Source organism: Papio anubis, chromosome 8 (assembly GCF_008728515.1).
Source record: "Papio anubis isolate 15944 chromosome 8, Panubis1.0, whole genome shotgun sequence".
Classification (NCBI taxonomy): Eukaryota; Metazoa; Chordata; class Mammalia; order Primates; family Cercopithecidae; genus Papio; species Papio anubis.
In genome coordinates, this window is record NC_044983.1 from 58,487,214 (window position 1) to 58,512,510 (window position 25,297).

The 25,297-nt window shown below is 38.0% G+C and overlaps 1 protein-coding gene across 5 annotated transcripts in view; it reads left to right on the forward strand.

Moving 5' to 3' along the window:
* The window catches only part of NKAIN3 (sodium/potassium transporting ATPase interacting 3), a 705,418-nt gene that overhangs the window by 479,379 nt on the left and 200,742 nt on the right, over nt 1-25,297 (forward strand). For all 5 annotated transcript variants that reach the window (XM_031669583.1, XM_021942373.2, XM_021942370.2 and 2 more), the window contains one exon: nt 5,637-5,834. In XM_031669583.1, the coding sequence (XP_031525443.1) occupies nt 5,637-5,834 (198 nt within the window). The remainder of the gene's footprint in view (nt 1-5,636; nt 5,835-25,297) is intronic.

Genomic DNA, 25,297 nt, shown 5'->3' on the forward strand with positions numbered 1-25,297 from the left:
AAGAAAGAAAGAAAGAAAGAAAGAAAGAGGAAGGAAGGAAGGAAAGAAGGAGGGAAGGAAGGAAAGGAAGGAAGGAAGGAAGGAAGAAAGGAAGGAAGGAAGGAAGGAAGGAAGGAAGGAAGGAAGGAAGGAAGGAAGGCAGGCAGGCAGGCAGGCAGGCACACTCCGACCTTCCTAAAAGCAGGGGATAAAAATCCCATGTGGAATGTCTTCTCCCTCCACTGGAAGAAGGAAGACCTTATACCAGAGTTGAAGAGTCAAGGCTAAGAGAAATCTTCGCCAACAACCTGTGTTAAACTAACCCTTATCTTCCTAGCCACTTCTCCATAATCAACTACCTCAGCCCAAGCCCCCTTGTTTTGTTATATTTTCACAATTTACTACTCTTTTTCCAAATAAGTATATAAGTTGTCAACTCTAATTGCAGCTTTGTGTTTTTATTTCCTTATGATGACTCCATGTCATGCAAAACTGATATTAAATTTGTATGCTTTTCTCTCCTGTTAATTTGTCTTATGTAAATTTAATTATCAGGCCCAGCTAAAAACTCTTAAGAGAGTAAAGCTAAAATTGTGCCTTCCCTACAACCTTAACATGCTGTCTTGTCTCCAGGCTGTCCTCACACCTCCTCAACCCTCCTACTTGGTTTTATTTTCTGGTTTCTCTGTTTTCTCTTTGCCCTCTTCTTCCTTGTTCTACAAACTATTCCTTGATAGTCATGTATGTAAGGCAGGAAAAATAATTTTTTCTCTACCCTTCTGAGTTCTTAGCTGGGACTCTTTTTAACAAAAGGCAGATTAACAAGAAACAAACAAGCATAATTTTATTAACATGTATATCTCATATATATATATATATATATATATATATATATATATATATAGGAAACACCCATGGTTAAAATACCAGTTCTTAAATAGGTGGCTTAGAATTCAGGCTTATATAACATCTTCAACTGAAAACAAAGAAGGAAGAGTGTGGGGCAGGCCAGTTATAGGAAACTTATGATAGATAAAAACTAATTAGTAAAGTTCCTTATGTACATTTCTCTGATGCCCTCTCCAGGATGACAAAAGTCTAAAGTCATCTCAGGTAGTTAACTTTAGTTTTTACTGGTAGACAAGGAAGGAGGGACATCATTGTAAATTTGTGTCTTGCTTTTAGGCAAATAGGAAAAAGACAGAGAGATCTGTGTATATCTGCTTCTTCTCAGTTGCCTTCAGCTCAAAAAATCCTCATGCCAAAGTGGCACATTTTGGGGTGGCATATCTGCTACCCTGCACATATGCTTGCATAAATACAAATGCCATTGTTTATATCTTTTTAACTCTAAAGACAAAAGCAAAGACACCAGTTGTATCAGTTGTCAGCCTTCTCAACTGTGATGTGCTTAAATCATCATACAATAGTCTGTTTCCAAGAAGTAAAAGAGAAACGGCATTTGAACTACTAACATTATTTTTAAGATTACTTTGTTGATTTATGGTTTAGCGTTAACCCATTGTATTAGTCTGTTCTCACACTGCTAATAAAGACATCCCAGAGACTGGATAATTTATAAAGGAAAGAGGTTTAATTGACCCATAGTTCAGCATGGCTTGGGAGGCCTCAGGAAACTTACAAACATGGTGGAAGGGGAAGCAAGTTCATCCTTGAGAGAGAAGAATGAGAACCAAGCAAAGGGGAAAGCCTCTTCTAAGACCATTAGATCTTGTGAAAACTTACTATCACTAGAATGGCATGGGGAAAACCACCCCTATGACTCAATTACCTCCAATAGGTCCCCTCCACCACATGTGGGATTATGGGAACTGCAATTCAAGATGAGATTTGGGTGGGGGACACAGTCAGACTATATCACCCATGTGTTTCAAAACTACACACTTTGATGTGGTAACTAAAAGCTTCAACAATAAAGTGATTTGTGTTTCTTTTTCTTTATAAAATGTTATTTTCTGTGTTGTATTTCCTTTGATATGCCTTGTATAGAAAACTGAGTTGTCATGTGGTAAGTTTAAAAAAAAGTGTTTATAATCCAGTACTGAGATAGAAATAAGACATAAACTTTAGATAAAATTTTACAATGTAGGTGGGGAAAAGGTGTGATACTTTTCTTCCCCATCGAAAGGGTCACAGTCCACACGCCTAAAACAAAAGAGAGGTTAACAAGAGAAAAGCATTATAGATTTATTCAATCAAAGTTTTACGTGACATGGGAGACTTCAGAAATGAAGACTTAAAGATTCAGGGAAAACTGTCTACTTTTATGTTTTGATTTGATGTGGAATGCACAGCCATGTAGAAAGAAAATCAGACTCAGGCATGGTGGCTCATGGTCCTAGTGATGGTCCTAGCTATGCAGGAGTGGGAGGCAGGAGAATTGGCTTGAGTTCAGGAGTTCAAGGATGGAATGAGCTATGTTCTGACCCCTGAACTCAAGCATGGGCAACAGAAGGAAATTATCTCAAAAAATAAAAAATAAATATGATTGAACCAAATAAGTATGACCTAATGGCAAGAGACTGAATGGGGAAACACAACAAGGCCTATGTGCTCAGATTCTTCTTGGCTTCTCTGTATGACATTTCTTCTTTCTGGGTATAGGGTAAGAGCTTTCTGGAGTAACAGTCTTATGTCTACCTTTGGATAAGGTAGGTCAGAGAATTTCTTCATTGCTAGCTCTTACACAGAAAGGCAAGTGGTAGAGTAATATTTCTAGGTTTTATGGCCAGCTGTGGGGGAGAAGGGTTCTGGTTCTCTGAACTCTCTTAGGGAAGAGGAATTCTAGTTTCTATGGCCTGCCTTGGGGAGAAAAGAAAGCAGGAGAAAGAAGGGCAGAAGAAGGTCAGAAAGAGACTCCTTCTGAAGCTTTTCCAGCGTCCTTCATGTTCCAAGTACTCAGCATGCCAAATCACCATATTTGGGGGTGTCATTTTCAGAGCTCTCAAACAAAAAACTTAAGAAGTTTGAAGTTTAAGTACAATTTAATGTTATTTATATTCTCATTCAAATTTTAATACAGTCATTGCAAGGAATAGTACCGTTTATAAATATGTTATAGTTCCAACAAATTTAGTGATACCTATGCTGAAAGGTTTTATGAGTGTAACAAATATGTATGATTAGTTCATAAATTGACTCTTGTTTTATTTGTATAATATAAATTTTAGGTAAAGTCATACTGAAATGAACTTGCAGTCTGCAATAGGATAGGTCACTGGGTTAAGAATGATTAAGGAATAGAAATCGCTATGAATTTTGAGATCATGCTAGTTCATCCTGAACCTAGTAAATTCTATTAAGATGAGAAATAATACATAGTTCTTCTGTAGTAAGCACATTTAACTGTAAGAAATTAAATCTGATGACCAGAAAAGGGAGCAATCTGTGTGCATCTCTGATGTTTGTGTGCAGGTAAATTGCCTTGCGTTAAACTGAATTTGGTAGCTGAAGCAATTATTTTTCTATAATATTTTCCCTTCAGAGATTAACTGCAAATGATACAGGTGGCAAACCACAACCAAAAAAAGACCTAAATGTCTTATTTTCAATAAAGTTCTGTAACTGTGAAGGTAACTGAATAGCAAACCAACAGTCAAAAGGAAAAAGGTGTAACATGTTTTATTGTTGATATAATTTGAGGCATACTTATAATGGTACTTTGAATTCCTTGAATTGAGGAAAATCTAAAACTGCATAGTAACCCTGCCTACTTATATGCACTGGGAATGTTACTACCTTTGTGATTCACTTACCATATACAGCAGTGTAAAAGGAGAGTTTCCCTACTGTCCTTTTCAGAGAGCTCCACCCTGGTTACTTTCAGCGCCACCCATGGGTAAGTTCAAGGCTTTCCATTTCCCACTAGTTTCCTCTAAGTTTACAGAGTTCCAACCTCAATTTCAGGCATTTAGGTATGTCCTTGGCAACTGAAGTGGAGACTGTCCTCAAAGGAACCTTGGAATGCACAGACGTGCCTCAGTTGGGTTGCATAGCCTGCGGGCAGCCTCTGCACCTCTCAGCAAAGGTCACGTATGGAGCCTGCTCCAACATGGTCCCCTGGCACTAAGACAGAGTTCACTCTTGGAGGGAGTGGAGGCAGGGAAATAAACAAAAGCTGACTCTGCTGCTGCATCCCCAGCTACCCTACAGGGCAGTGTCCTGGCCCAGGGACTGCTTTGGCCTCTCTCTATCACCACTCCTTCTTCTTCCTGATCTACATGGAGGTTGCAGTCTTTGGATTATTTGGAAGTCAAGGTCCTGGTCCCTAATCTGTTCTTTTTAATCTATTGTTTATGATCACAACATTATGATCTCAGCCCTTCATAGGTTAACACCCCAGAAATACTAAAGGGCATCTCTTAAGGATCAAAAACCAGGCTATTTTTTCCATTAAGAGCTCTGAAAGTGTATTTTAATACATAAAAGTTAAGGTTTGTCTTCTTTGTTCTTGTGATTGACTGTGGTGCTATTTTCTTGAAACAACTGAGGAGGAAGGACCTGGCTCTCTTCGGGGTATAAGGAATGATCAGGGCTTTGGAGGTGGAAGACAGCAAGTAATGTGAGAGAGTGCCACGTGATAGCTAAAAGTAAATACTGCACTGTATTATGTCCCAGCTTCACCACTAACTAGCTGTGCTACCATGGGCAAATTCAGTTACCTTGCTATGACTTACTTTCCTCACCGATATTAGTTTCTCAAGACTGCTTTAACAAAGCACCACAAAATTGATGGCTTAAACCTCAGAAATTTATTCTGTCACTATTCTGAAGGCCAGAAGTCTGAAATCAGCTTCACTGAGCCAAATTCAAGGTCTTGGCAGGGCCACGCTGTCTCTGAAGCTTTAGAGGAGAATTCTTCCTGGCCTCTTCCCACTTTTGGTGGCTGGCAGAAATCCTTGCTGGCGGCCACATCCCAGTCTCTGCTTCTGTAGTCACATTGCCTTTGCCTCTTCTTCCTTATGTCTAATCTCTGTCTGCCTCCCTCTTATAAGAATGCACACAATTGCATTTAGGGTCTACTCAGATAATCCATGATCACCTCCCCATCTCATGATCCTTAATTTAATCACATCTGCACAGTGCTTTATTGCCATACAAGGTAAAATTCACAGGTTCCAGGGATTAGAAGCTAAGTGTCATCGGTGGAGACAATTATTCAGCCTGCTATAAATTAGGTTGATCATTAAAGTACCCACACGAACATTCAAGAACATAATATGTGAAATTCACTTAGAACAACATCTACTATGCCATAAAGCATTCAACAATATTTATCCCATGATAGTGATGTTCATGATGCAACAACAAGAAAATGCAGCCAAAAAGTTTCAAGGTAGAAATTATTTTTAAATAAAAGTATATGGAAGATCTCATCTCTGGATTTTTTTAAATGTATTACCTTTAAAATGTTAATATTAATCAAAGGATTGTATCTCCACATTTAATAATTATAACCCAATAATTTAGGCATATAATACATGCAGCCACTTGGGGCTTTGTCTTTTGTTACTTTTCACTTGAAATTGAAATCATTGTAGCAATTTCATCCACCCTGAATTCTTCCTAGGGTCAAAGGCAAAGACGTGATGTAATACAATTTTCTCATTTTGCTCTTTTGTCTCCTACCCACCTAGGACACCGATCTAATGACATTCAATATCTCTGTACATCGGTCATGGTGGAGAGAACATGGGCCTGGTTGTGTCAGAAGAGTGCTGCCTCCCTCAGCCCATGGCATGATGGACGATTACACATACGTCTCCGTCACAGGCTGCATCGTTGACTTCCAGTACCTGGAGGTCATCCACAGTGCTGTCCAAATACTACTCTCTGTAAGTGTCACTTTTGTATCATTATCTAATCAGAATTCTTCTTTATTGGCATTTTTTTCTCCACACCTACGTGATAGAAAATGCCTCAGATAAGCACACAGAGAACATCCAACAGAAATAGCAGCAATTATGGTACCACTAGTTATACCTGATGGCAGGTTACACCTTTTTTCTCTTGGTATCTAGACATTTTGTATTTAGAAGCAGTTAGTGACTGTCATTTCTAACTTATGATACAATCCACACTATTCAATGAAATAGTATCACCATCCACCAGAAGTGGTCCCTTTTCACTTAGCTGCCTCAGGTTCTTCTGCTAATGCATTCTTTCACTAAATTTCCAGAGAAAGAAGGATGGAAACACCCACAGCCAATGGCTTGCTCAGTCTAATAAACCTGACATTTCATTAATTCCTTAAAAAACAAATCCCACTAGAGACCCTTTGCATTTTAGTGCCTAAAATCTGGCATCAGAATACAATTCCATATACAGAAATGAGAAGGAAATGATGTGATTAGTCCATAGAACGTTTATGTGCAAGGGACTCCTTAAAAGTAATTTTCTTCTACCAGACTGCCCCACTCACAGTTTGACCACAATGAGGAGTGGAATTAATTTAAGGATGTGTAACATCATCAAGAACAATGTTCCTTTGAGATCCAAGCAGGACTTATTACCTAGTTTGAGTCAATATTCCAATAAAACCATTCTCAACTCACTATTCACATAAACCAACCATCTCAGTTCTGTTCAGCTGGTTAGCTTAGTAGGAATAAGAGACATGGAATCATTAGTAAATAAATAGATCGCAGAAATATCAGTGATATGTCAATGAAGAAAGTACCTTGGAATTAATTATAGAAAAATCTTTAAGAAATCCTTGCTATCACTTACTGTATTCATTATCTACTACTATGTAACAAACCACTCCAAAATGCAATTGCTTGAAACAATATTAATTTATTGCTTAGAGTTCTGTGCATTAGGAATTTGGGCACATCTCAGCCAGGTAGTTCCTCTGCTTTATATGGTATTAGATAAAGTCACTCATATAAACTCCACACAATATTGACTAGGGTCACTGATGTGAGCCTGTCAATCTGGAGCTCTTCTAGGACTGGAATGTCCAAAGAGGCCTCACTCACATCTCTGGTGCTGGTTGTTGGCCCCATTCTCCTGCACACGCATATGGCTTCTCTTTCTTAAACAAACAAACAAACAAACAAAACTTTAAAGCAGTTTTTTCCAATTCTGTGAAGAAAGTCATTGGTAGCTTGATGGGGATGGCATTGAATCTAGAAATTACCTTGGGTAGTATGGCCATTTTCACAATATTGATTCTTCCTATCCATGAGCATGGTATGTTCTTCCATTTGTTTGTGTCCTCTTTTACTTCACTGAGCAGTGGTTTGTAGTTCTCCTTGAAGAGGTCCTTTACGTCCCTTGTAAGTTGGATTCCTAGGTATTTTATTCTCTTTTAAGCTATTGTGAATGAAAGTTCATTCATGATTTGGCTCTCTGTTTGTCTGTTACTGCTGTATAAGAACCCAGCCATCCCATTACTGGGTATATACCCACAGGATTATAAATCATGCTGCTATAAAGACACATGCACACGTATGTTTATTGCAGCACTATTCACAATAGCAAAGACTTGGAATCAACCCAAATGTCCATCAGTGACAAACTGGATTAAGAAAATGTGGCACATATACACCATGGAATACTATGCAGCCATAAAAAAGGATGAGTTTGTGTCCTTTGTAGGAACATGGATGCAGCTGGAAACCATCATTCTCAGCAAACTATCACAAGAACAGAAAACCAAACACCGCATGTTCTCATCATAGGTGGGAATTGAACAATGAGATCACTTGGACTCGGGAAGGGGAACATCACACACTGGGGCCTATTATGGGGAGGGGGGAGGGAGGAGGGATGGCATTGGGAGTTATACCTGATGTAAATGACGAGTTGATGGGTGCTGACGAGTTGATGGGTGCAGCACACCAACATGGCACAAGTATACATACGTAATAAACCTGCACATTGTGCACGCGTACCCTAGAACTTAAAGTATAATAATAATAATTTAAAAAATGACAGATTATCAGGCAACAAGGTAGCTGAATAATAATAGGAAAAGCCAACATGCAAGCATCTATCAAGCCTCTACTTGAGTAATGCTTGCTATTGCTTCATTGGCTACAGCAAATCTATGACCCAGCCTGTAGTCAATGTGAGAGGGGGCTATCAAAAGGTGAGAAGACAAGGAGGCATGGCTCTTCTAGGGCCACCAATGTGGTGATCTTACCTCATTTACTCAATCTACTAGTTACTGTTCTTTAATTTGCATGTCTCAAGTTTTAAAATGATGTTTTAGAGCACATTTGAATTACAATCTTCTAGAAAGACTAAAGATCTGAATAAAACAAAAATCAAAGATCTTTTAGGGTTCTAGTTCAAAGAAAGGCAAATTTGACACTGAATTCAAAGAAAGGGATTGCACCTTGATGGCAAGGAATTTCCTTTCAGACATGTAACAGGGAATCTGATCATTCTAGGTTTCTACAATCACATTTGCAGGTATAAATATAATATACAGTCACTTGTCAATATATGCTTATCAGTCTTTTCTTATTCTCTGATCCTTTTTTAATGTAGCCATTACATATATAATCGTGGCAAAATATATATGTTTAAATTTTTGTCTTGAAAAAATGTGGAGGCAAATTTTCTTTTAAAAATGTGTAGGTTATTTTAAGTTATAAAAGAACTCTACTATCCTATACTAGATACTTACAGTTTTTATTAATCATCTTAAATAATGAAAATGTTTTTCTAAAATCTTTCATATGTGGACAGATTACTCTCATTTAAAAAAATGTTGTAGCAAATTGCTAAACCATTTTGTGGAATGATGGCACGGCCAGACCTTTATAATGCAGCAGAACGCTGTGGAATCCAAAAGTCATTTCCCCATAATAACTCCAGTTCAAATGAACAGCAAGTATTTATTTGATAAGGAGCTGGAGTGTCACATAAAAACATTCCCTAAAGGGCAATCTAAATAAACTGTATGTGCTGCCACCTAGAAGTACTTGTCACTTATAAGTGAATTTATCCACGTGTTATTTTAGTAAACATTCAAAGCTACCACCTTGCACACATAGCTCTATACTCTTCAGCCTTTGAGAAATAAAAGATTAGTTGCTGCTCACTGACTTTTCTTGTAACACACCTGCAGGACAAGATTTTTAATATTTTATCTTTTTATATTAAAGTAAAATATATCATGAAATTGTTTCACAACTATTCAATTATGTATTGGTGGTGTGATTGATTTTTGTACGGGTTTCTTGTGTTTGTCACTTATTTTATATGATTATCCTTACTTCTTAGAACTGTGCTTTTTTTTTTTTTTTTTTTTGAGATGGAGTTTTGCTCTTGTTGCCCAGGCTGGAGTGCAATGGCACAATCTCGGCTCACTGCAACCTCTGCTTCCCAGGTTCAAGTGACTCTCTTGCCTCAGCCTCCGGAGTAGCTGGGACTACAGGCGCACGCCACCACATCTAGCTAATTTTTTGTATTTTCAGTAAAGACGGGTTTCACCTTTTGGCCATGCTGGTCTTGAACTCCTGACCTCAGGTGATCCACCCGCCTAGGCCTCCCAAAGTAGTGGGATTACAGGTGTGAGTCACTGCACCCGGCCAGAATTGTGCTTCTTAAACATTTGATTCAGGAGAATCCTTCTTGTTGCCAATATGTGCCGAAATGTTTACCTTATTACTGAAAAACAGGAGTGATGGTAGCAATATTTAACAGCCAGAGGCGCGTGGGCAACAACCAAGCAAACAGAGGAGCAGCTTGGAGAAAGGGCAGGGGCTCGGGGACTCTGCTGCAGGGAGTTACCCCTTTAATTACCGGAGGCATAGGAATGTCTACAGTAACCTAGAGGAGGAACTGACGGAGGTGGCCAGGAAGGTGGTTTCAGGGAGCAGCTCTCACCGAATGAGAGGGAAGTATTTGATTTCTTTGACCACTGACACAGCTCCTTTGTGAGTACAACCTGAGCAAGTGCCCCGCGTGAGGGGAGCTTGGAACTGGAAGAAAAGTCACCTCTGTTTCATAAGCATTCCACAGACTGTGTACATGCTTGACAGAAACGAATACAATAACTGAACTCAGAAAGGCGACGACGATCGAGGTTCCTTACCAGGCTGTTGCTTGGGGCTCAGGGAGCATCCCCACTCGCCACCGCCTGTGCCTTGGCGCAGAGGCCCCCAGCTCCTGCCGGCGCCTCTGTTCCTGCGAGGCGGCGTGGGGCGCCACCTGCTTCCTCCCAGGGCTTTCAGGCTGAGAAAGGCAGGCAGAGTGCTAGGCCCAGAGAAGGTTCTTGTTGTCCTAAAGTCACCAAATCCTGAAGAAGAGTTCCTGCAAATTGTCAGCAACACCAAGATGAAAATCAGCGTGGAATCCATAGAAAGGTTGTGGGTGGTATTGGGGGGAGCAACAAAATGCAATCCATGCTGGAGTTGCGAAGTCAAAGACAAGCAGAGTCCGGCCATGGGATGATGAGTCCTCCGCTCTGAGCCCACTGCCCGTCTCTGTTCATACGCTCATCACTTCTCGCCTGAAGCTGGTCAGTAACCTTCTAAATAATCTTCCCCACCAAGTTTTGCCCTACACGTCATGCATGCTTCCTGCTCCCCGTAAGATGATTACAAAGCGCAAATCTGATCAGTCACTTTCCTTCCGCTCACCCTTCAGTGATTCTCATCACCTTCAGGGTGAAGTCTGAATTCCCTGCTGTGCAAGGGAGGCCCTCGTGACCTGCGCCAGCCTAACTCCCACCCTACCCTTCTGGCATCCAGCAAAAGAACCCTTCCTGCGCCTTCCTCAGGCAGCTGCCTGCATGGAATGGGTTCTCCCCCAAGTCCATTCTCCCTCCTACCCCAGCTGAGCTCCTTATCACCTGGCTCCTAGCAGACATCTTCCCCCAAAACACCGCAGGATAAGTTAATTTAATTTTGTTAAATAGTTAATACATTTACTTCGTTCGAAAACATAAAAATGTATACATTAAAACCTCTGTACCGCGTTTGGGTCCCATATGCCTGGTTCTCCCATCTCTGCTCTCCAACAGACATCCAGTTTTACTCTTTTTTATTTATGTTTGTACATATGAGTACAAAGTGCCTTTATGCAAATGCAAGAAAATGTGACTATATATTCTTATTTGCTTCCCACACAAGCTAGGGTATGATATGCACTCTTCTGAGCCCTTCCTTTTATTATTATGTATTTTGTAACTATTTCCACACCAGCACTCAGTGCATCATTGTTTATTTAATACTCTCCTATTAAATATATTGATGGACATTAGGACTCTATCCAAATATGAAAATAACTTCAGATGTATACATAACATGTCTATATGTGTGTATATATACTATAGTATAATATATAGATAATATGTATTACATTATAATCATATGTCATATTGCTATTATACACAATGTTATACTACAAAACTCTGTGTGTGTGTGTATGTGTGTGTGTGTGTGTGTTACGGAGAGCATTTCATATTCCTGCCCCACTCACTCCCTCAGGCTGTACCAGATGCCCTGACACCTAAGTGCACTGTAATCATTGAGTCTTTATTCTATCTACCAGAAGGAAAGCTTCTTGCAGGATAGAATTGTGTTCTTTTTTCACTTGTTCATATCTGTGGTTTCAGTAACTAGCGCAGTAATGGCACATAAACATTTGTTGAATGAATAAATGATCAACAAACAAGAGACTCCAAAGTCCGAAATGGGTGAACACAAAAGGAATCTATTGAGCAAAAACCAGCAGGGGTGAATGCATGGACAAGATGTAGGAGCCAGAGTGAAGATGCCCTTCATCTGGGAAGTTAAGAGACTGTCAGTAAAATGTTCTGTGCAGTGCATAGCACAGAAGCGCTCAATACATATTAATTTTGCATTGTTATTACTAATGTTATTATTACATTGCTCTGTGTTTCTCCTTATCCTATTTAGGCTGGTCCTTGTTTTGAAGGCCAAAGGGCTCCATTCTGGGGGCACTCCATCTACTGAATTCTCATTTCTTTAATCCCACACCTGACACCTGTTTCCTGCATGAGAACATAATTCTTGTGATCTTCGTAAGACACAGCAATCATAAATCCCTATTAGGGGGGCTGAATTTTTACTTGATACGTATGTATTTTCCTCAATCTGGTTTCCAAGAATTCTTTCCTACCTATGCCTTACAAAAGCGTTTATTGAACTGAATATATTCTCATATTTTCATGAAAAAATCTCAGAATTATTACAGTGGAACAAAGATTTCAGTAGCCTGTCAACAGCCTACAGTATGCTCCTAAAAGCTACTCTTTAACTTCTTATTTATCTCCCATCCCTATTACCTAGAACTGTACTGAGTTCGGAGTGGCCACTCTTTCAGAGTTATTGAGTAAATTGTTGTATACATTTTCTGGATTTTAGATTTACAAAACCCAAAGTATGTAAATTTTTAAAAAATTTGAAGTAATTTAATGAGTTTATGTCTTGATTTCATTTTATACCATTTGATAAAAACTATCCAGAAAACATACTGTCAAATTATTTCTGAAGCAGAGGCAATTTGTTTGGATTGGCAAGGATACCTAGCTATAGGAAAAGGGACAGTCAATCTGCTCCAAGATTGTAACTCTATCTTTGAATTTCTTCCGCATGTTCTTTATTTGGAGAGTTATTTTAACAAGTTTAGACTACCTTAGTTGCTTTGCTTCCAGTAGGGGAATTTCAAAATAGTTTCCAGTGAAAATTAAAAACTATGTCTAGTTAAATTCTAAGCACTATATTTTAGGCATTTTTAAATTACATTCTTACTCTGGGAATTTAATACCACAGATTTAAAGAGGCTGCACACACACACACACACACACACAGACACGCGCACACACACACACAGACACGTGCACACACACACAGTATAGCATTTCCTTTTTCTGCTAGAGAATGTGAATAAAATATTTCTGCTTGAAATAATCTCTATTATCAATTAATGTCATTCTACAGTGCTGTATTTTACTCATTTAGCACCCGAAAATCTGAAACATGAAAGCTTACAAAACTGAAATTTAAAAGTAACTTTAATATTTGTATCACATGTGGCAAAGAAAGGGTCATTATTCATAATGCACAATGAGCTCATTTAAATGAGTACTAAAACCATGAATATTTAGTAATTAATTCAATGAACAGTAGGAACAAATGTGTTCACATAAGGGAAAAACATCCAAATTGTAAACAGTTTGGTATAAAATATAATTATTGATACTAACCTAATGCATGCAAGTTAACTTTGAAAAATTATTTTCACTAATTTAGCAATTTGTAAAGGTAACGCTAAATAGAATTGTAATTCACTTATTTATAGAGGCAGTCTTTGTCTCAAAGACCGTTAAAATGCCCGTAACTTTTGGTCCTGTAACCCTACTCAGTGGACTTTCTTCTAAGAAAATAATTCAACAGAAAGAAATAGCTACCTGCATTATTTTCATTTCAGTGTTTTTTAAAATAGCAAATCTGGATATGTATAAATATATGCGATTAAAGGCATGGCATAACAATTTATAGTACGTCAACTTGATGAATAGAAAGTAATAACTATGTTAATTTTTAAGACCACATATAAAACATGAAACAGTTTTTTTTATGATTCAAGTACATAATCCAGGAAGAAAGTTTAGATACAAAAAGATTTAGAAGTATGGATATGCCTTCCCAAAAAAATGTTTTTACACAATGTATGATATTTTAAATCATATTTAAATACTAATTTTAAACAATAATTAAATACTATTTAATTATAATATTTGTATATTTGATTTGTATAGAACAGCAGATGTTATAGTCACTTTTCTTAAATGATCAACCAATCCTAATCTCATAATTTTTATTTGATCATTTAAAGGCACCCATAAATCTTAGTTATTATAAAATATTTCATTTTAGTGGACTGACCAGTTCTGGGGTTAAAAAGTCAATAATAACAATATCTAATTTAAGTTCCTTTTTAATTTTCAGTGTTAGTTATTTACTGGTAAACATAGATTCGTATGCTCATGTTGATTAGCACACACACACATACACACATATATAAAGGAGCTCATTTTTATGACAGTAAAAAAATCCTAATCTCCAAACTTGGAAAAGATTTTTTAAACTCACCTTACTGATTTCTCTTTGCAGCTAATTTTACACATATATTGTCTGGAATCCTCACTGTCAATATATTCTCCCTCATATCTGATAGGTGACAAGTCTCATTCTTTAACAAACCTTTGGAGGTTGTCACCATAGTCGGAGCTGGGGTCTTATGAGAATTGTTTTTTCATCATCCCTATGCCTCTTGCATTGTATCTCTCTGTTCACATCAACATTTGTCACTGTTCTCTGCCCTTCATATCAGACACATTCAGCTTAATGATAAATTAAAACTTAATAGAGAAGGGTAAAAAGTAATATTAGACCACAAAGTATCCTATAGAATCTTTGTTCTCCAAAGGCTGTATGGCTCTCTGTTCATTGGCTTATAGAATATATTGCACAATGTCAGAGCAGACAGTACTATTGCTGCTTCAGTAACATGCTCACAGAGTGTAAGAATGTAAATCAAAAGATAGGTGCAGAAACTAGACTTGCAGAATATATTACATTGCTTTTTTTTTTTTGGCAGGCGGTCGGCGCTGTGTCACCAGGCTGGAGTGCAGTGGTGATCTCGGCTGGCTCACTGCAAGCTCCGCCTCCCAGGTTCAGGCCATTCTCCTGCCTCCCAGCCTCCCGGTAGCTGGGACTACGGCCGCCACCCACGCCCGGCTGGGTTTTTCATATTTTTGTGGTGAGTTTCACCATCATGCTTCAGGATGGTCTCGGTCTCCCTGTTGGTGATCCACCCGCCTCGGCCTCCCAAAGTGCTGGGATTACAGGCTTGAGCCACCGCGCCCGGCCTGTCCCAATTACTTTTAATTGTACCTCTCCAAAACTGTAAATATAGTTAGAATTTTTTTTTTTAATTTCTGTGTTAACATTTGCATTTATTTAACAAACTCAGCATGCTCTTGGAGCTGCTCTCTGTGCTTTTCAAATATGAACTCACTTAATTCTCAAAATGACCCATGAGGGTAGTGTTATTATAGTCATTTTACATGTGTGAAAACTGAGACACATGGAGAAGTTAAAAAATGTGCCCAACATCCCACAGCTTGTAAGTGAAGATGGACCTCAAACCCCAGGCAGACAATTCCTCGTCATGAAAAGAGGACTTCTCCCTGCAACACCTTGCAGAGTTCGGAGGTAAACTCTGTCAGATCTGTACAGCTATGCATCTGCTGTTGGGCTGATGGGATTTAATTGCAGCTCCACTATTAGAAAGTAAAAATAAAAGTACAATTATGTCTAATAGTCAAAAGATTGGCGAACAGTTAAAAATGTTTCCTCTCACCCTTGAAAACGTGTCTCGACCGCCTTTCTGGTGGTGGTTTATTTTTTTAACAGATTATTTTAACATTTGTCAAATGCTAAATACATTGGACTCTTTTTTTTTTTTCTTTTTTGCTTACTAGGGCTTTCCAGGGTCTGGTAAGAGGAAAGAAATCATGATCAACTTCTTCTGTCCCAAAAGCCTCCCGGAATTACCCTTTTACCAGAAAATCTATTTTTATATAAAATAAATGGCTTCTGCTCATACCAAATTTTGAGCTGCTTCTAAGGGCTAGATAGAACTATTAAAGATTTAGATTGAGTTACTCCCCATACACCATCTCTGGTCTCTGTATTCAGTTCCATCCTCAGAAAAGTAAAGCAACAGTTTATCTAAAGTTCCACTCACCCAAGGAATCATTTATTGGATCATCACAATATTGAGAAGGGTTTATGGCTGTGGGAGAATTTCCATGCCAAAAATATTCAGAGGGCTTTGGCAGAAACGTTTGTGTTCAGAAGCCAGAGTATACCTGGTCAGTCAAACTGTTGGGGCTTGGAACTGTCCATTTAGTGAGCTGTGATTTTAAGTAATTTCATTCTCTGTATTCGTGTCTATGCAGTATACTCTCTTGGTGAAATGTGTATACATTTTTGTCAGACTTACTGAAATATAATTCACATACCATACAATTCATCATTTTAAAGTGTACAATTCAATAGCTTTCAGTCTACTCACAGATATGTGCAACCATCACCATGGTCAATTTTAAGACATAATTATCACCTTGGAAAGAAAGCACGACCCCTTAGCTATCACAACCTACGCCTTCTTCCTCCCCAGCTCTAAGCAACTACTAATCTAATTTCTGTCTCTATAGACTTGCCTCTACAGGATATGTCATATAAATGAAACCACATAATGTGGTCTTTCGAGTTTGGCTTCTTTCACTTAACACATATTTTTAAGGTTCACCCACATAGCATGTATCAGAACTTCCTTTTTTATGGCTGAATAATATTCTATCATATGTTTACTCTTAATATCTGTGCCTGTTACAGACATATGTACAATATTTGGCAAAATTTTCAGAACTAAAATTTAAATTTAGTTAACCTTCACCTTCCCACCAATAAATTCTAAGAGGAATTTAGGCAATCCACTGTGTATTTTATCTACATAGCACCACATGTTCATCTTTTGGAAACATCTGGGTTACAGATAGCAATTGATAGGTCTTACACAGATGTCTAGTCTTACATAAATCCAATATTATGGTTATCTATCATTTGTCCACAGCATCTATGGGTTTTAACAATTTAAAGCATGTGAAAATTTAAAGCTCATATTCCTCTTATACCATAACACTCTCCATAACAGTATGCATAGGATTAGTATTTTTTTTCTGTATGCCAATCAGTTATCCCAACCACAAATTTTATGCCATCACTAAACAACAGAATTCAGTCTCTTGAGCACTGATGCTCATGATTACCCCAGACAGAAACGTTTGTGGGTCTTCATAAATTATTACTGCCATACTAGTTTCAAATAATCTCCTAAATATTGATTATTAAATGCAAACGTGAGTTATGACATTTGGTAGACTTAAATATTCTTTCATCAGAGAAATGAAAAACTTAATTAGAAATCTTAACTAACACAAAAGTCGCTAATATAGAAAATCTGAGATCCATTTAATAATTAATCAATCAAACATTATGACTGAGGGCTTATGGAAATATTAGAGGCAAGAAAGCTAATTTTTTGGTGCATTACTTGGGATAATTTAATGTCATTCAGATGTTGGCAGATTTTTCAATTTTAGCCTTAGGTTAGAGTAACTATTAGATGGAAAGTAGTAGCTTTTCATAATAACAAGAGTTCATTCAAATACATTTCCATGTCACTTGAAATTGGCAAATTTGTATAAATTTCATTAAGAAAATTTTATATCACTTTTTGTATTCTTTCTAAATGGAAACAGGCTGTTTCATTCATTCAGAGAAACATATTCAGAAGCCCCTACTCTGTAAGAGCATGGTGCTGAGAGCTCAGAGATGCAAGGATGGAGATCAATTAAGCAAGGTTGAATTGACATGGTCCTTCCTGCTGTACCTTCTAGCCTACTAGGGGAGATGAAGCCGGCAGTCAAAGTGCCATAACTTAGGACAGAAAATGAGAGTTCTAAACTTAATTTCTCGGTGCCATGACAACTCATAGAAGGAAGTAGTGTTCAGGAAAGTTGTGATATTTAACTTCCATCTAAGGCGTTCACTCTTGGATGGGGAGAAAGGAAAAGGAATTCTATACAGAAGGAACAGCATTCGCAAAGAAATAAAAATAAGAAATCAGAGGAATAATAAGTGCAGTGCCCTTTGGCTTGAGCAAAGTGTTTATGTACAGAAGCAGTGGCTTAAAGATGGAAAGAAAGGTTGAGGATAATCATGAAGGGGCTTGAATGCCAAGTGAAGGCCTTTGGCCTTTGCAGTAAGTCAAATAAGGAGCTATATTTCTGTTTGTAAACAGGTAAGTGACATATATGGAATTCTGAAGTAAGGAGGCTATTCTGAATGGCATGTGCAGAGTGGATCAGATATGTAGAAACAGGTATTAGGGTATTCCTAGAAAGCTTGGACCCATTCTCCCCAGAGTGTCCTGGAAATACATGTCTCAGAAATTCAATCTCGAGAAGGACTTCACAGTGACATAAGTTTGACTAGCATCATGTTATACCACTTCTTGGAGATTCACTATGTGAATTAACGTATAAAAATTCCTGAGAAACCCGACTGTAAAAAAAACAAAACAAAACAAAACAAAAACTCATGGCAAACAAAGTGAGAGACTCTGCCAGATTAAAGGAGACTGAGGAAACATGACAACTAATAAAACTTGTGACTCTACACCAAAACACAGACATTAATGAGACAACTGTTGAAAGTTGTTTAAAATCTGTGGATTAGACAATAGCATTGTGTCAACATTAATTTCCTGATTTTTATAATTATACTGTGGCTGTATATGATGCTAACACTTGAGGAATATGGGTGAAGGGTATACAAAAATTCGTTGCATTATTTTTTAAAATTTTTAGTAAGTCTGAAATTACTTCAAAATTAAACTTTAAAAATATTTTTATAATTAAAAGTATAACTGCATTTCCAACCAATCATCGAAGATAACCACTTTTGGAAATACTGGAAAAGTTTTAGGAAAAGTTATGAGGTATCAATGGAAATATAAATCAAAGGACAGTTCCAAAAATATTACTGCGACTGGTCCCTTGATGACAAGGGAGGTGGACACTGTGTGGACAGCCTGCACTCCCAAGAAAGGCAGGGGAATTTATATCCACAGAGCAGCCGGGAGAAAGAGCTGGGTTGACAGAGTAAATGAGTTTAGATGTGGACACATGATGAATCATGACACCATTCTTGCTCTTAACATATTTTAGGTACATATATATGTTTTAAACTTAGTTACCGACCTGAAATAATGAAATCCCCTCTCTTGCTCTTTCAGTCAGAATAGTCCCCATTGCAATGACTGACTGGGAAAGGGAAATTAGAGACACAATTATCCAAAAGAATTCACAAGAATCCCAATATGAATTTTTGAGAACATGGTTTATTTCATATCTCCACATTATTCAGAAGTATACAAGAAACTTGGAATTCTTCCCTTAATATATGGTCCCTGGAGATTCTCAAATGCTTCCTTAAACCCTAACACTCTAGTAGTATCAGTAAAGACGTAGTTAATCACATTCTTTTTTTTATAACCTGTAAAACAATGAAAACACAAAGTAATTTTTTAAAAATTACATTCTCTTGACCATAAGATAATAACTACATCAAGATTATTGTCTGAATTTTAGTTTTTTATATAGGTGGGTTTTTGGTGAAAACTTATTCAATACGATACCTTACTAATTGAATTACATAGAACCTTCACAGATGGGTTGTTCTGGAGATCTAAGTAGAGGATTAATCTTGAGTGTAAAACTTGCTAAATTTTAACAGTATTGAATTTAGTAATGGTAGAAATCAATTGAATCCTCTTCATCAATAGAGTAATAGGATTAGAAATGTGCCTAAGGAAGATGAATTGTGTAGCAGCTGCAGACTGTATTTCAGGGAAGATTTAGAGTCAGAACAGTCCTGCAGATAGGTGGGGGATGATGAAGGCCTGAGCTAGAATAGCATGAGGAAGGTAGAACTAGAGAGACTTATGGGACAGAGATCAAATCAGAAGAATGTGGTCATTAATTGGATAAGACAGCAATTGAAAGAAAAATTCCAAAGATAATACTCAGATTTTGAGCACAGGAGACAAGTGAAATTGCAGTAATGCTGCAGAAAGAGAGAAATAATGATTAGACAGTCAATGGCAGGTAAACTTCAGTCATTTCATTGAATCTATCACATAATAAAAACAAGTTTAATTTTAATTTAAGGCGGAGAGTCGAAGAATTATTCCTGGCAATCAGGAACCTTAACAAATGCTGGGATACAGGAAGCCTCTCCACCTGTCAGCAAGGTGGGGAGTTGACTCTGAATGGGTAATGTCAGGTATTACTTAGCACTTTGTATCTACTGCATCCTACTGTTGCTTACTTTTCATTTATTTTTTCTATTTCTCCTAGTAGGTTTGTCCTAGAAGAATTTTTTTAATTTTTTTTAATTTTTCTCTTCTGTTTTTTTTTTTTTTTTTTTTACCACCTTGCCTTGGACATAACAGGCTCACAGTGTATATTGCATAATTACTAGCATATGAGACATTTATGTATAGGTAAGCAAAACTAAGTGAACTAATTGTGGAGACTCAAAAGTCATGTGGAGGAAGGAAAACTGTGCTGCAAAGTAATGACAGCATGTGTTGTGTACTCTGTAATTTACTTTAAATAATGTTCTGTGTATGTGTACTGGGTTTACTGCTTATCCTGGGAAGGTGGGGGAAGATAGGGGTGGATTGGTCGTGCTCAGTTCACACTTAGAGTATGCGAATCAGAAGGGCCGTTCACAGTTTAAAGACTAAACAAAAGCCCACATGTCAGAGACAGCTTCTAAAAGCTTTTAGCATCTATTCCCTGATCAACACCAAGAAGTGTTTATTTAGTATACTGAGTATTAGAAACGATGTTATCTTGGTGAAATGAATGGATCTCAAGTTATATAAATTGACTGTATATATTCTTCAGGCATTTCTAGCTGCTTTGCCTGCACAGAGCATCTGAATGCAGTAAGCTTCTGGCCCTACACTTTGTTCAGATACTTGAGGATTCCATTGCCTGACTCCAGCTGGAAGTATGGCTGCATGTTCTACTAGAATATTGTCAGAAGCAGCTTTCCATATTGCCAAAAAGAATAGACAACTGGGACTTTAGCAAGCTTGCAGAATAGGTTTTGTGACTGTTTTTATGCTGTTTGCTAATAAATATTGGTATGTGTAAGGCAGAGTTTATATTGAGACTTGCTTGGTTTCTGGTAGCTAGGCTGTGGGAGAGAAATAATTTGGCCCTTTACTTTCCCTAGATATCTACTCCCCACCAAAAAGATTTTATGATTGTAAATAATCAAATTAGTTTAGTCAATATGTATCAGGGTAGCCTAGGCAGACTTCTTTTAGGAAGTAGCATTGCCAGACATGGTAGCTCACACCTGTAATCCCAGCACTTTGGGAGGCTGAGGTGGGTGGATCACCTGAGGTCAAGAGTCCCAGACCAGCCTGGCCAATATGGTGAAACCCCGTCTCTACTAAAAATATAAAAATTAGCTAGGTGTGGTAGTGGTCACCTGAAATCCCAGCTACCTGGTAGGCTGAGGCAGAAGAATAGCTTGAACCCAGGAGGTGGAGGTGTCAGTGAGCTGAGATAAGGCCATTGCAGTCCAGCTTGGGCAACAAGAGCAAAACTCTGTCTCAAAAAAAAGAGAAAAAGGGTGGCATTTGAGCTGAAATGGACTCATTTGAAGACTGGAGCTAAGAATATTCCAAGGGAAACAAAGATTCACATGGGTAGAACTTAGCACATAAAGAAAAGAGTGATTAAAGATGAAATTAGAGAAGTAAGTAGAGGTTAAAGAAGATGTGACACACAATTTAAGACATTGGGATGGTGTCACCATATTTCAGCCAGAAGAATGGCATGCTCTATATTTAGGAAAGCAACTCTGAAACTACTCAAGAGAATGGGTTGGAGAGAACAAGGCTATCACAGTAGACCACATGAGAGAAGATGGTAGCTTGGCTTTGGGTGGTAGCAGTAGAAATAGAAATGACTAGATAACAGTTCTGGCAGGAAAAGAGGAAGTGGTACGTTAGGAAAAGGAAAAAAGAGGATGAAGCTTAGGTTTTGGATTTGAGCAACAAGATAGATGATACTGCTGCTTACTGAGATGACAGAGTTCAGAGATTTTGTTCCACTGGTAGCTTGTATCTCTTTTAAACTTGAATAAAAAGTACAGAACAAACAGATATTTAAAAAATTTCAGTAATTAGAGAAATCTTTCTAGATCTATCAAACAACTTATATAGGCCGGGCACAGTGGCTCATGCCTATAATCCCAGCACTTTGGGAGGCCGAGGCGGGTAGATCACAAGGTCAGGAGATCGAGACCATCCTGGCTAATACGGTGAAATCGTGTCTCTACTAAAAATACAAAAAATTAGCTGGGCATGGTGGTGGGCACCTATAGTCCCAGCTACTCGGGAGGCTGAGGCAGGAGAATGGTATGAACCTGGGAGGCAGAGCTTTCAGTGAACTGAGATCAAGCCACTGCACTACAGCCTGGACAACAAGTGCGAGACTCCGCCTCAAAAAAAAAAAAAAAAAAAAAAAAAAAACTTATAATGTCAGCCTAAAAGAAGCATCACCTAGAAACAGAAGGTATGCCTTCTCAGACTGGAAAACCTGGCTACTCCAGTGGTTCAAAACTGATTGTCATTTCATAATGGCTTAAAGCAATTAGTGTGCTATCAGCATTTACATTTGACTGAAAATAAAACTGCTAACAAGAAAGCTACAGGGAAGTGGTATTCTTTATTTAAATTGATTAATGTAAACAGCTCTTTCATTTAAAATTGATTTATATAAATTGAAGAAAATATTTGCAATGCACAATTATTACTTAGTAGCAAAGATAATCAGGAAGTCTTACAGACAATGAAACATGAACAATTAAAATATTCAGGATACACAAAGTTTTTAATTAATGAGCTAAACTAATCCAAATAAGCAGGGAACTGTGTTGTAAGGCTTGGCTGTTATGGTTTTAAAGCCAATGATTACAAGATGAAGAATCATAGCTACTGTAAGAGTTAGCGAAAGAGGAAAGAAATATGAAAAGCAGCTCAACAGTCAAAGACAGGTTTATTTTGGAGAATAAACCTGAGAGGGACCTCTGGCTGATTTCAGTCAGGCACATTCTCTCTTACAGACAAAGAGTATTTAAGGGTTCAGGGCAGGAAAACTTATCACAGGCTTGGAATGTGTCTGTGTGGAGGAGAAGTTTTTTGCGGGTTTGTAATGTCTCTGGCCAGAGGGGAAGTTGGGGCTGACATGTCTCTGGTTGGGGAGATTATCTCGAGGCTGGCATGTCTCTGGTTCGGGAGGGGTTTACCTTAGGTTTGGACTGTTTCCAGTTGGAGATGTCATTTGTGGTTTATGATTATGCTGACCTTAGCCATTAGGCTGATGCCCTTTGGGTTGGATTTAGGTGGTTATTGATCAAGGGGAACTTTAAAATGGCAGTGCCTGTCCAAGATGGTGATGCTTCTGCTCTGTCAGCTAGTGTTTACTGAACATATTCCATGTGCCTGGTATCTTTCTCTGAAGTACTATTTTGCAGAATCTTCTTGAGAATAATGTGAGGTAGGCTGTATTATTTCTATATATGAAGAAACTGGGACATAAAGAAAATTAGTATTTTGTTCAAGGTCCTGTGGTCAGTGTTGGGGAGAGGGCATTAATCTTGGTTCTGCTGTATCTCAACACTGCTGTACTTACTGAGGATACTTTGTTAGTACAGAGAATAAAAGGTAAAATAAAAATAAGCGTTGTTTTTTTTTTTTTTTTTTTTTTTTTTGAGACAGAGCCTTGCTCTGTTGCCCAGGCTGGAGTGCAGTGGCATGATTATAGTCACTCCAGCCTTGAACTCCTGGGCTTAAGCAATCCTCCCGCCTTACCTTCCTAAATAGCTAGAACTACAAGTGTGACCATACCCGGCCAGTATTTTTATTTTTTGTGAATACAGGGTCTCAATATGTTGCCCAGACTTGAAATAAGTGCATTTTTAAATACATGCCTTGGAAAGATATTAGAGTTGTAAAGAGTCAATTTGCAAATTTTGTCTGTTTGACTATGTCATACAAATCAAAATCCTCAAATCCTGAAATTTATGTGTCCTACATGTACTGGACAAGGAAAACAAATTATTTTCAAGCTATTCTCATTAATGGAATTAAGTATCAGAAGGAAAATCCAATTATCAGATAATTTTTTAGGTGGGGCTTTGGAAGATTTTTTCTTTTTTACTTTTTTTTTTTTTTTTGTGAGACAGATTCTTGCTCTGTCGCCCAGGCTAGAGTGCAGTGGCACAATCTTGGTCACTGCAATCTCTGCCTCCTGGGTTCACCCATTCTCCTGCCTCAGCCTCCCAAGTAACTGGGACTACAGGTGCCCACCACCACACCCAGCTAATTTTTAATTTTTTTTGTATTTTTAGTAGAGACAGGGTTTCACCGTGTCAGCCAGGATGGTCTGGATCTCCTGACCATCTCATGATCCACCTGCCTCGGCCTCCCAAAGTGCTGGGATTACAGGCGTGAGCCACCGCATCCAGCCCAGAAGATTTGTCTATGCTTACATGTGAACATGAAATTATGTCTGGTTCACTAGGTGTGGTGGTTCATGCCTGTAATCCCAGTGCTTTGGGAGGCCGAGGCAGGCAAATCACAAGGTCAGGAGCTCGAGTCCAGTCTGGCCAACGTAGTGAAACCCCGTCTCTACTAAAGATACCAAACAAAATTAGCCGGATGTGGTGGTGTGTGCCTGTAATCCCAACTACTCGGGAGGCTGAGGCAGTAGAATCATGTGAACTCAGGAGGCAGAGGTTGCAGTGAGCCGAGATCATGCCATTGCACTCCAGCCTGGGTGACAGAGCAAGACTCCGTCTCAAAAAAAAAAAAAAAAAGAAAAAAGAAATCATGTCAGGTTCAGGCACTGGATGAAAAACAAATATGGAAATCAGAGCATGAGTGTGCAAATCATAGAAGGATTTCATTCTCTTATTTCTAGAACCCCTTCTCAACCTGGCTAGTACTTCCTTCAGCCCCTCTAACTTTCAGATTGATGGAAAGGCCCTGCCTAGGCAGAATTCACCTGCCCCTAATCTAGAAGGGTGCTCTCATTTTGATTCTTTCTTTCTTGAGCAGATGTGGTAAATTCAGTTTTGATCTTCTTTCCTGACCATTGAGTCAGAATTTATATTTGTATAGGAGCTAGGTTGTAAGAAACGATGGGTCAACAATAATCCAATACCTTTTTACATAAGAAATTAATTACATTAACTTGGTTAATCATAAAAATCTGTCTTGATGTTGCAGATGATTCTCTTAGATTTAATTGAATAAAAGAAAGCTTTAAACCATATTCAAGTAAATATGTACCAGATATAAATTGTCAACATATAACTATAACTCTGTATGTGTGTATGCACATATAATTACCATAAATGAAATTTTTTTATCTATTAAACTCAGTATTTTATATTCCACTTCAGTACAAGACTTTCTATAAGATTAGTATTAATATTCAACTAATATTTCATTACAATTTTTAAAATATACTTGAAAAATACAATTAAAATTTTATCAAATCAAGTCAGAATATTTATTTCTGAGTTGTTTTGATGCTACTTTGCAAATTACTTGAATCTTTCTTGCTTGCTTTATTTCCATTGTAGTT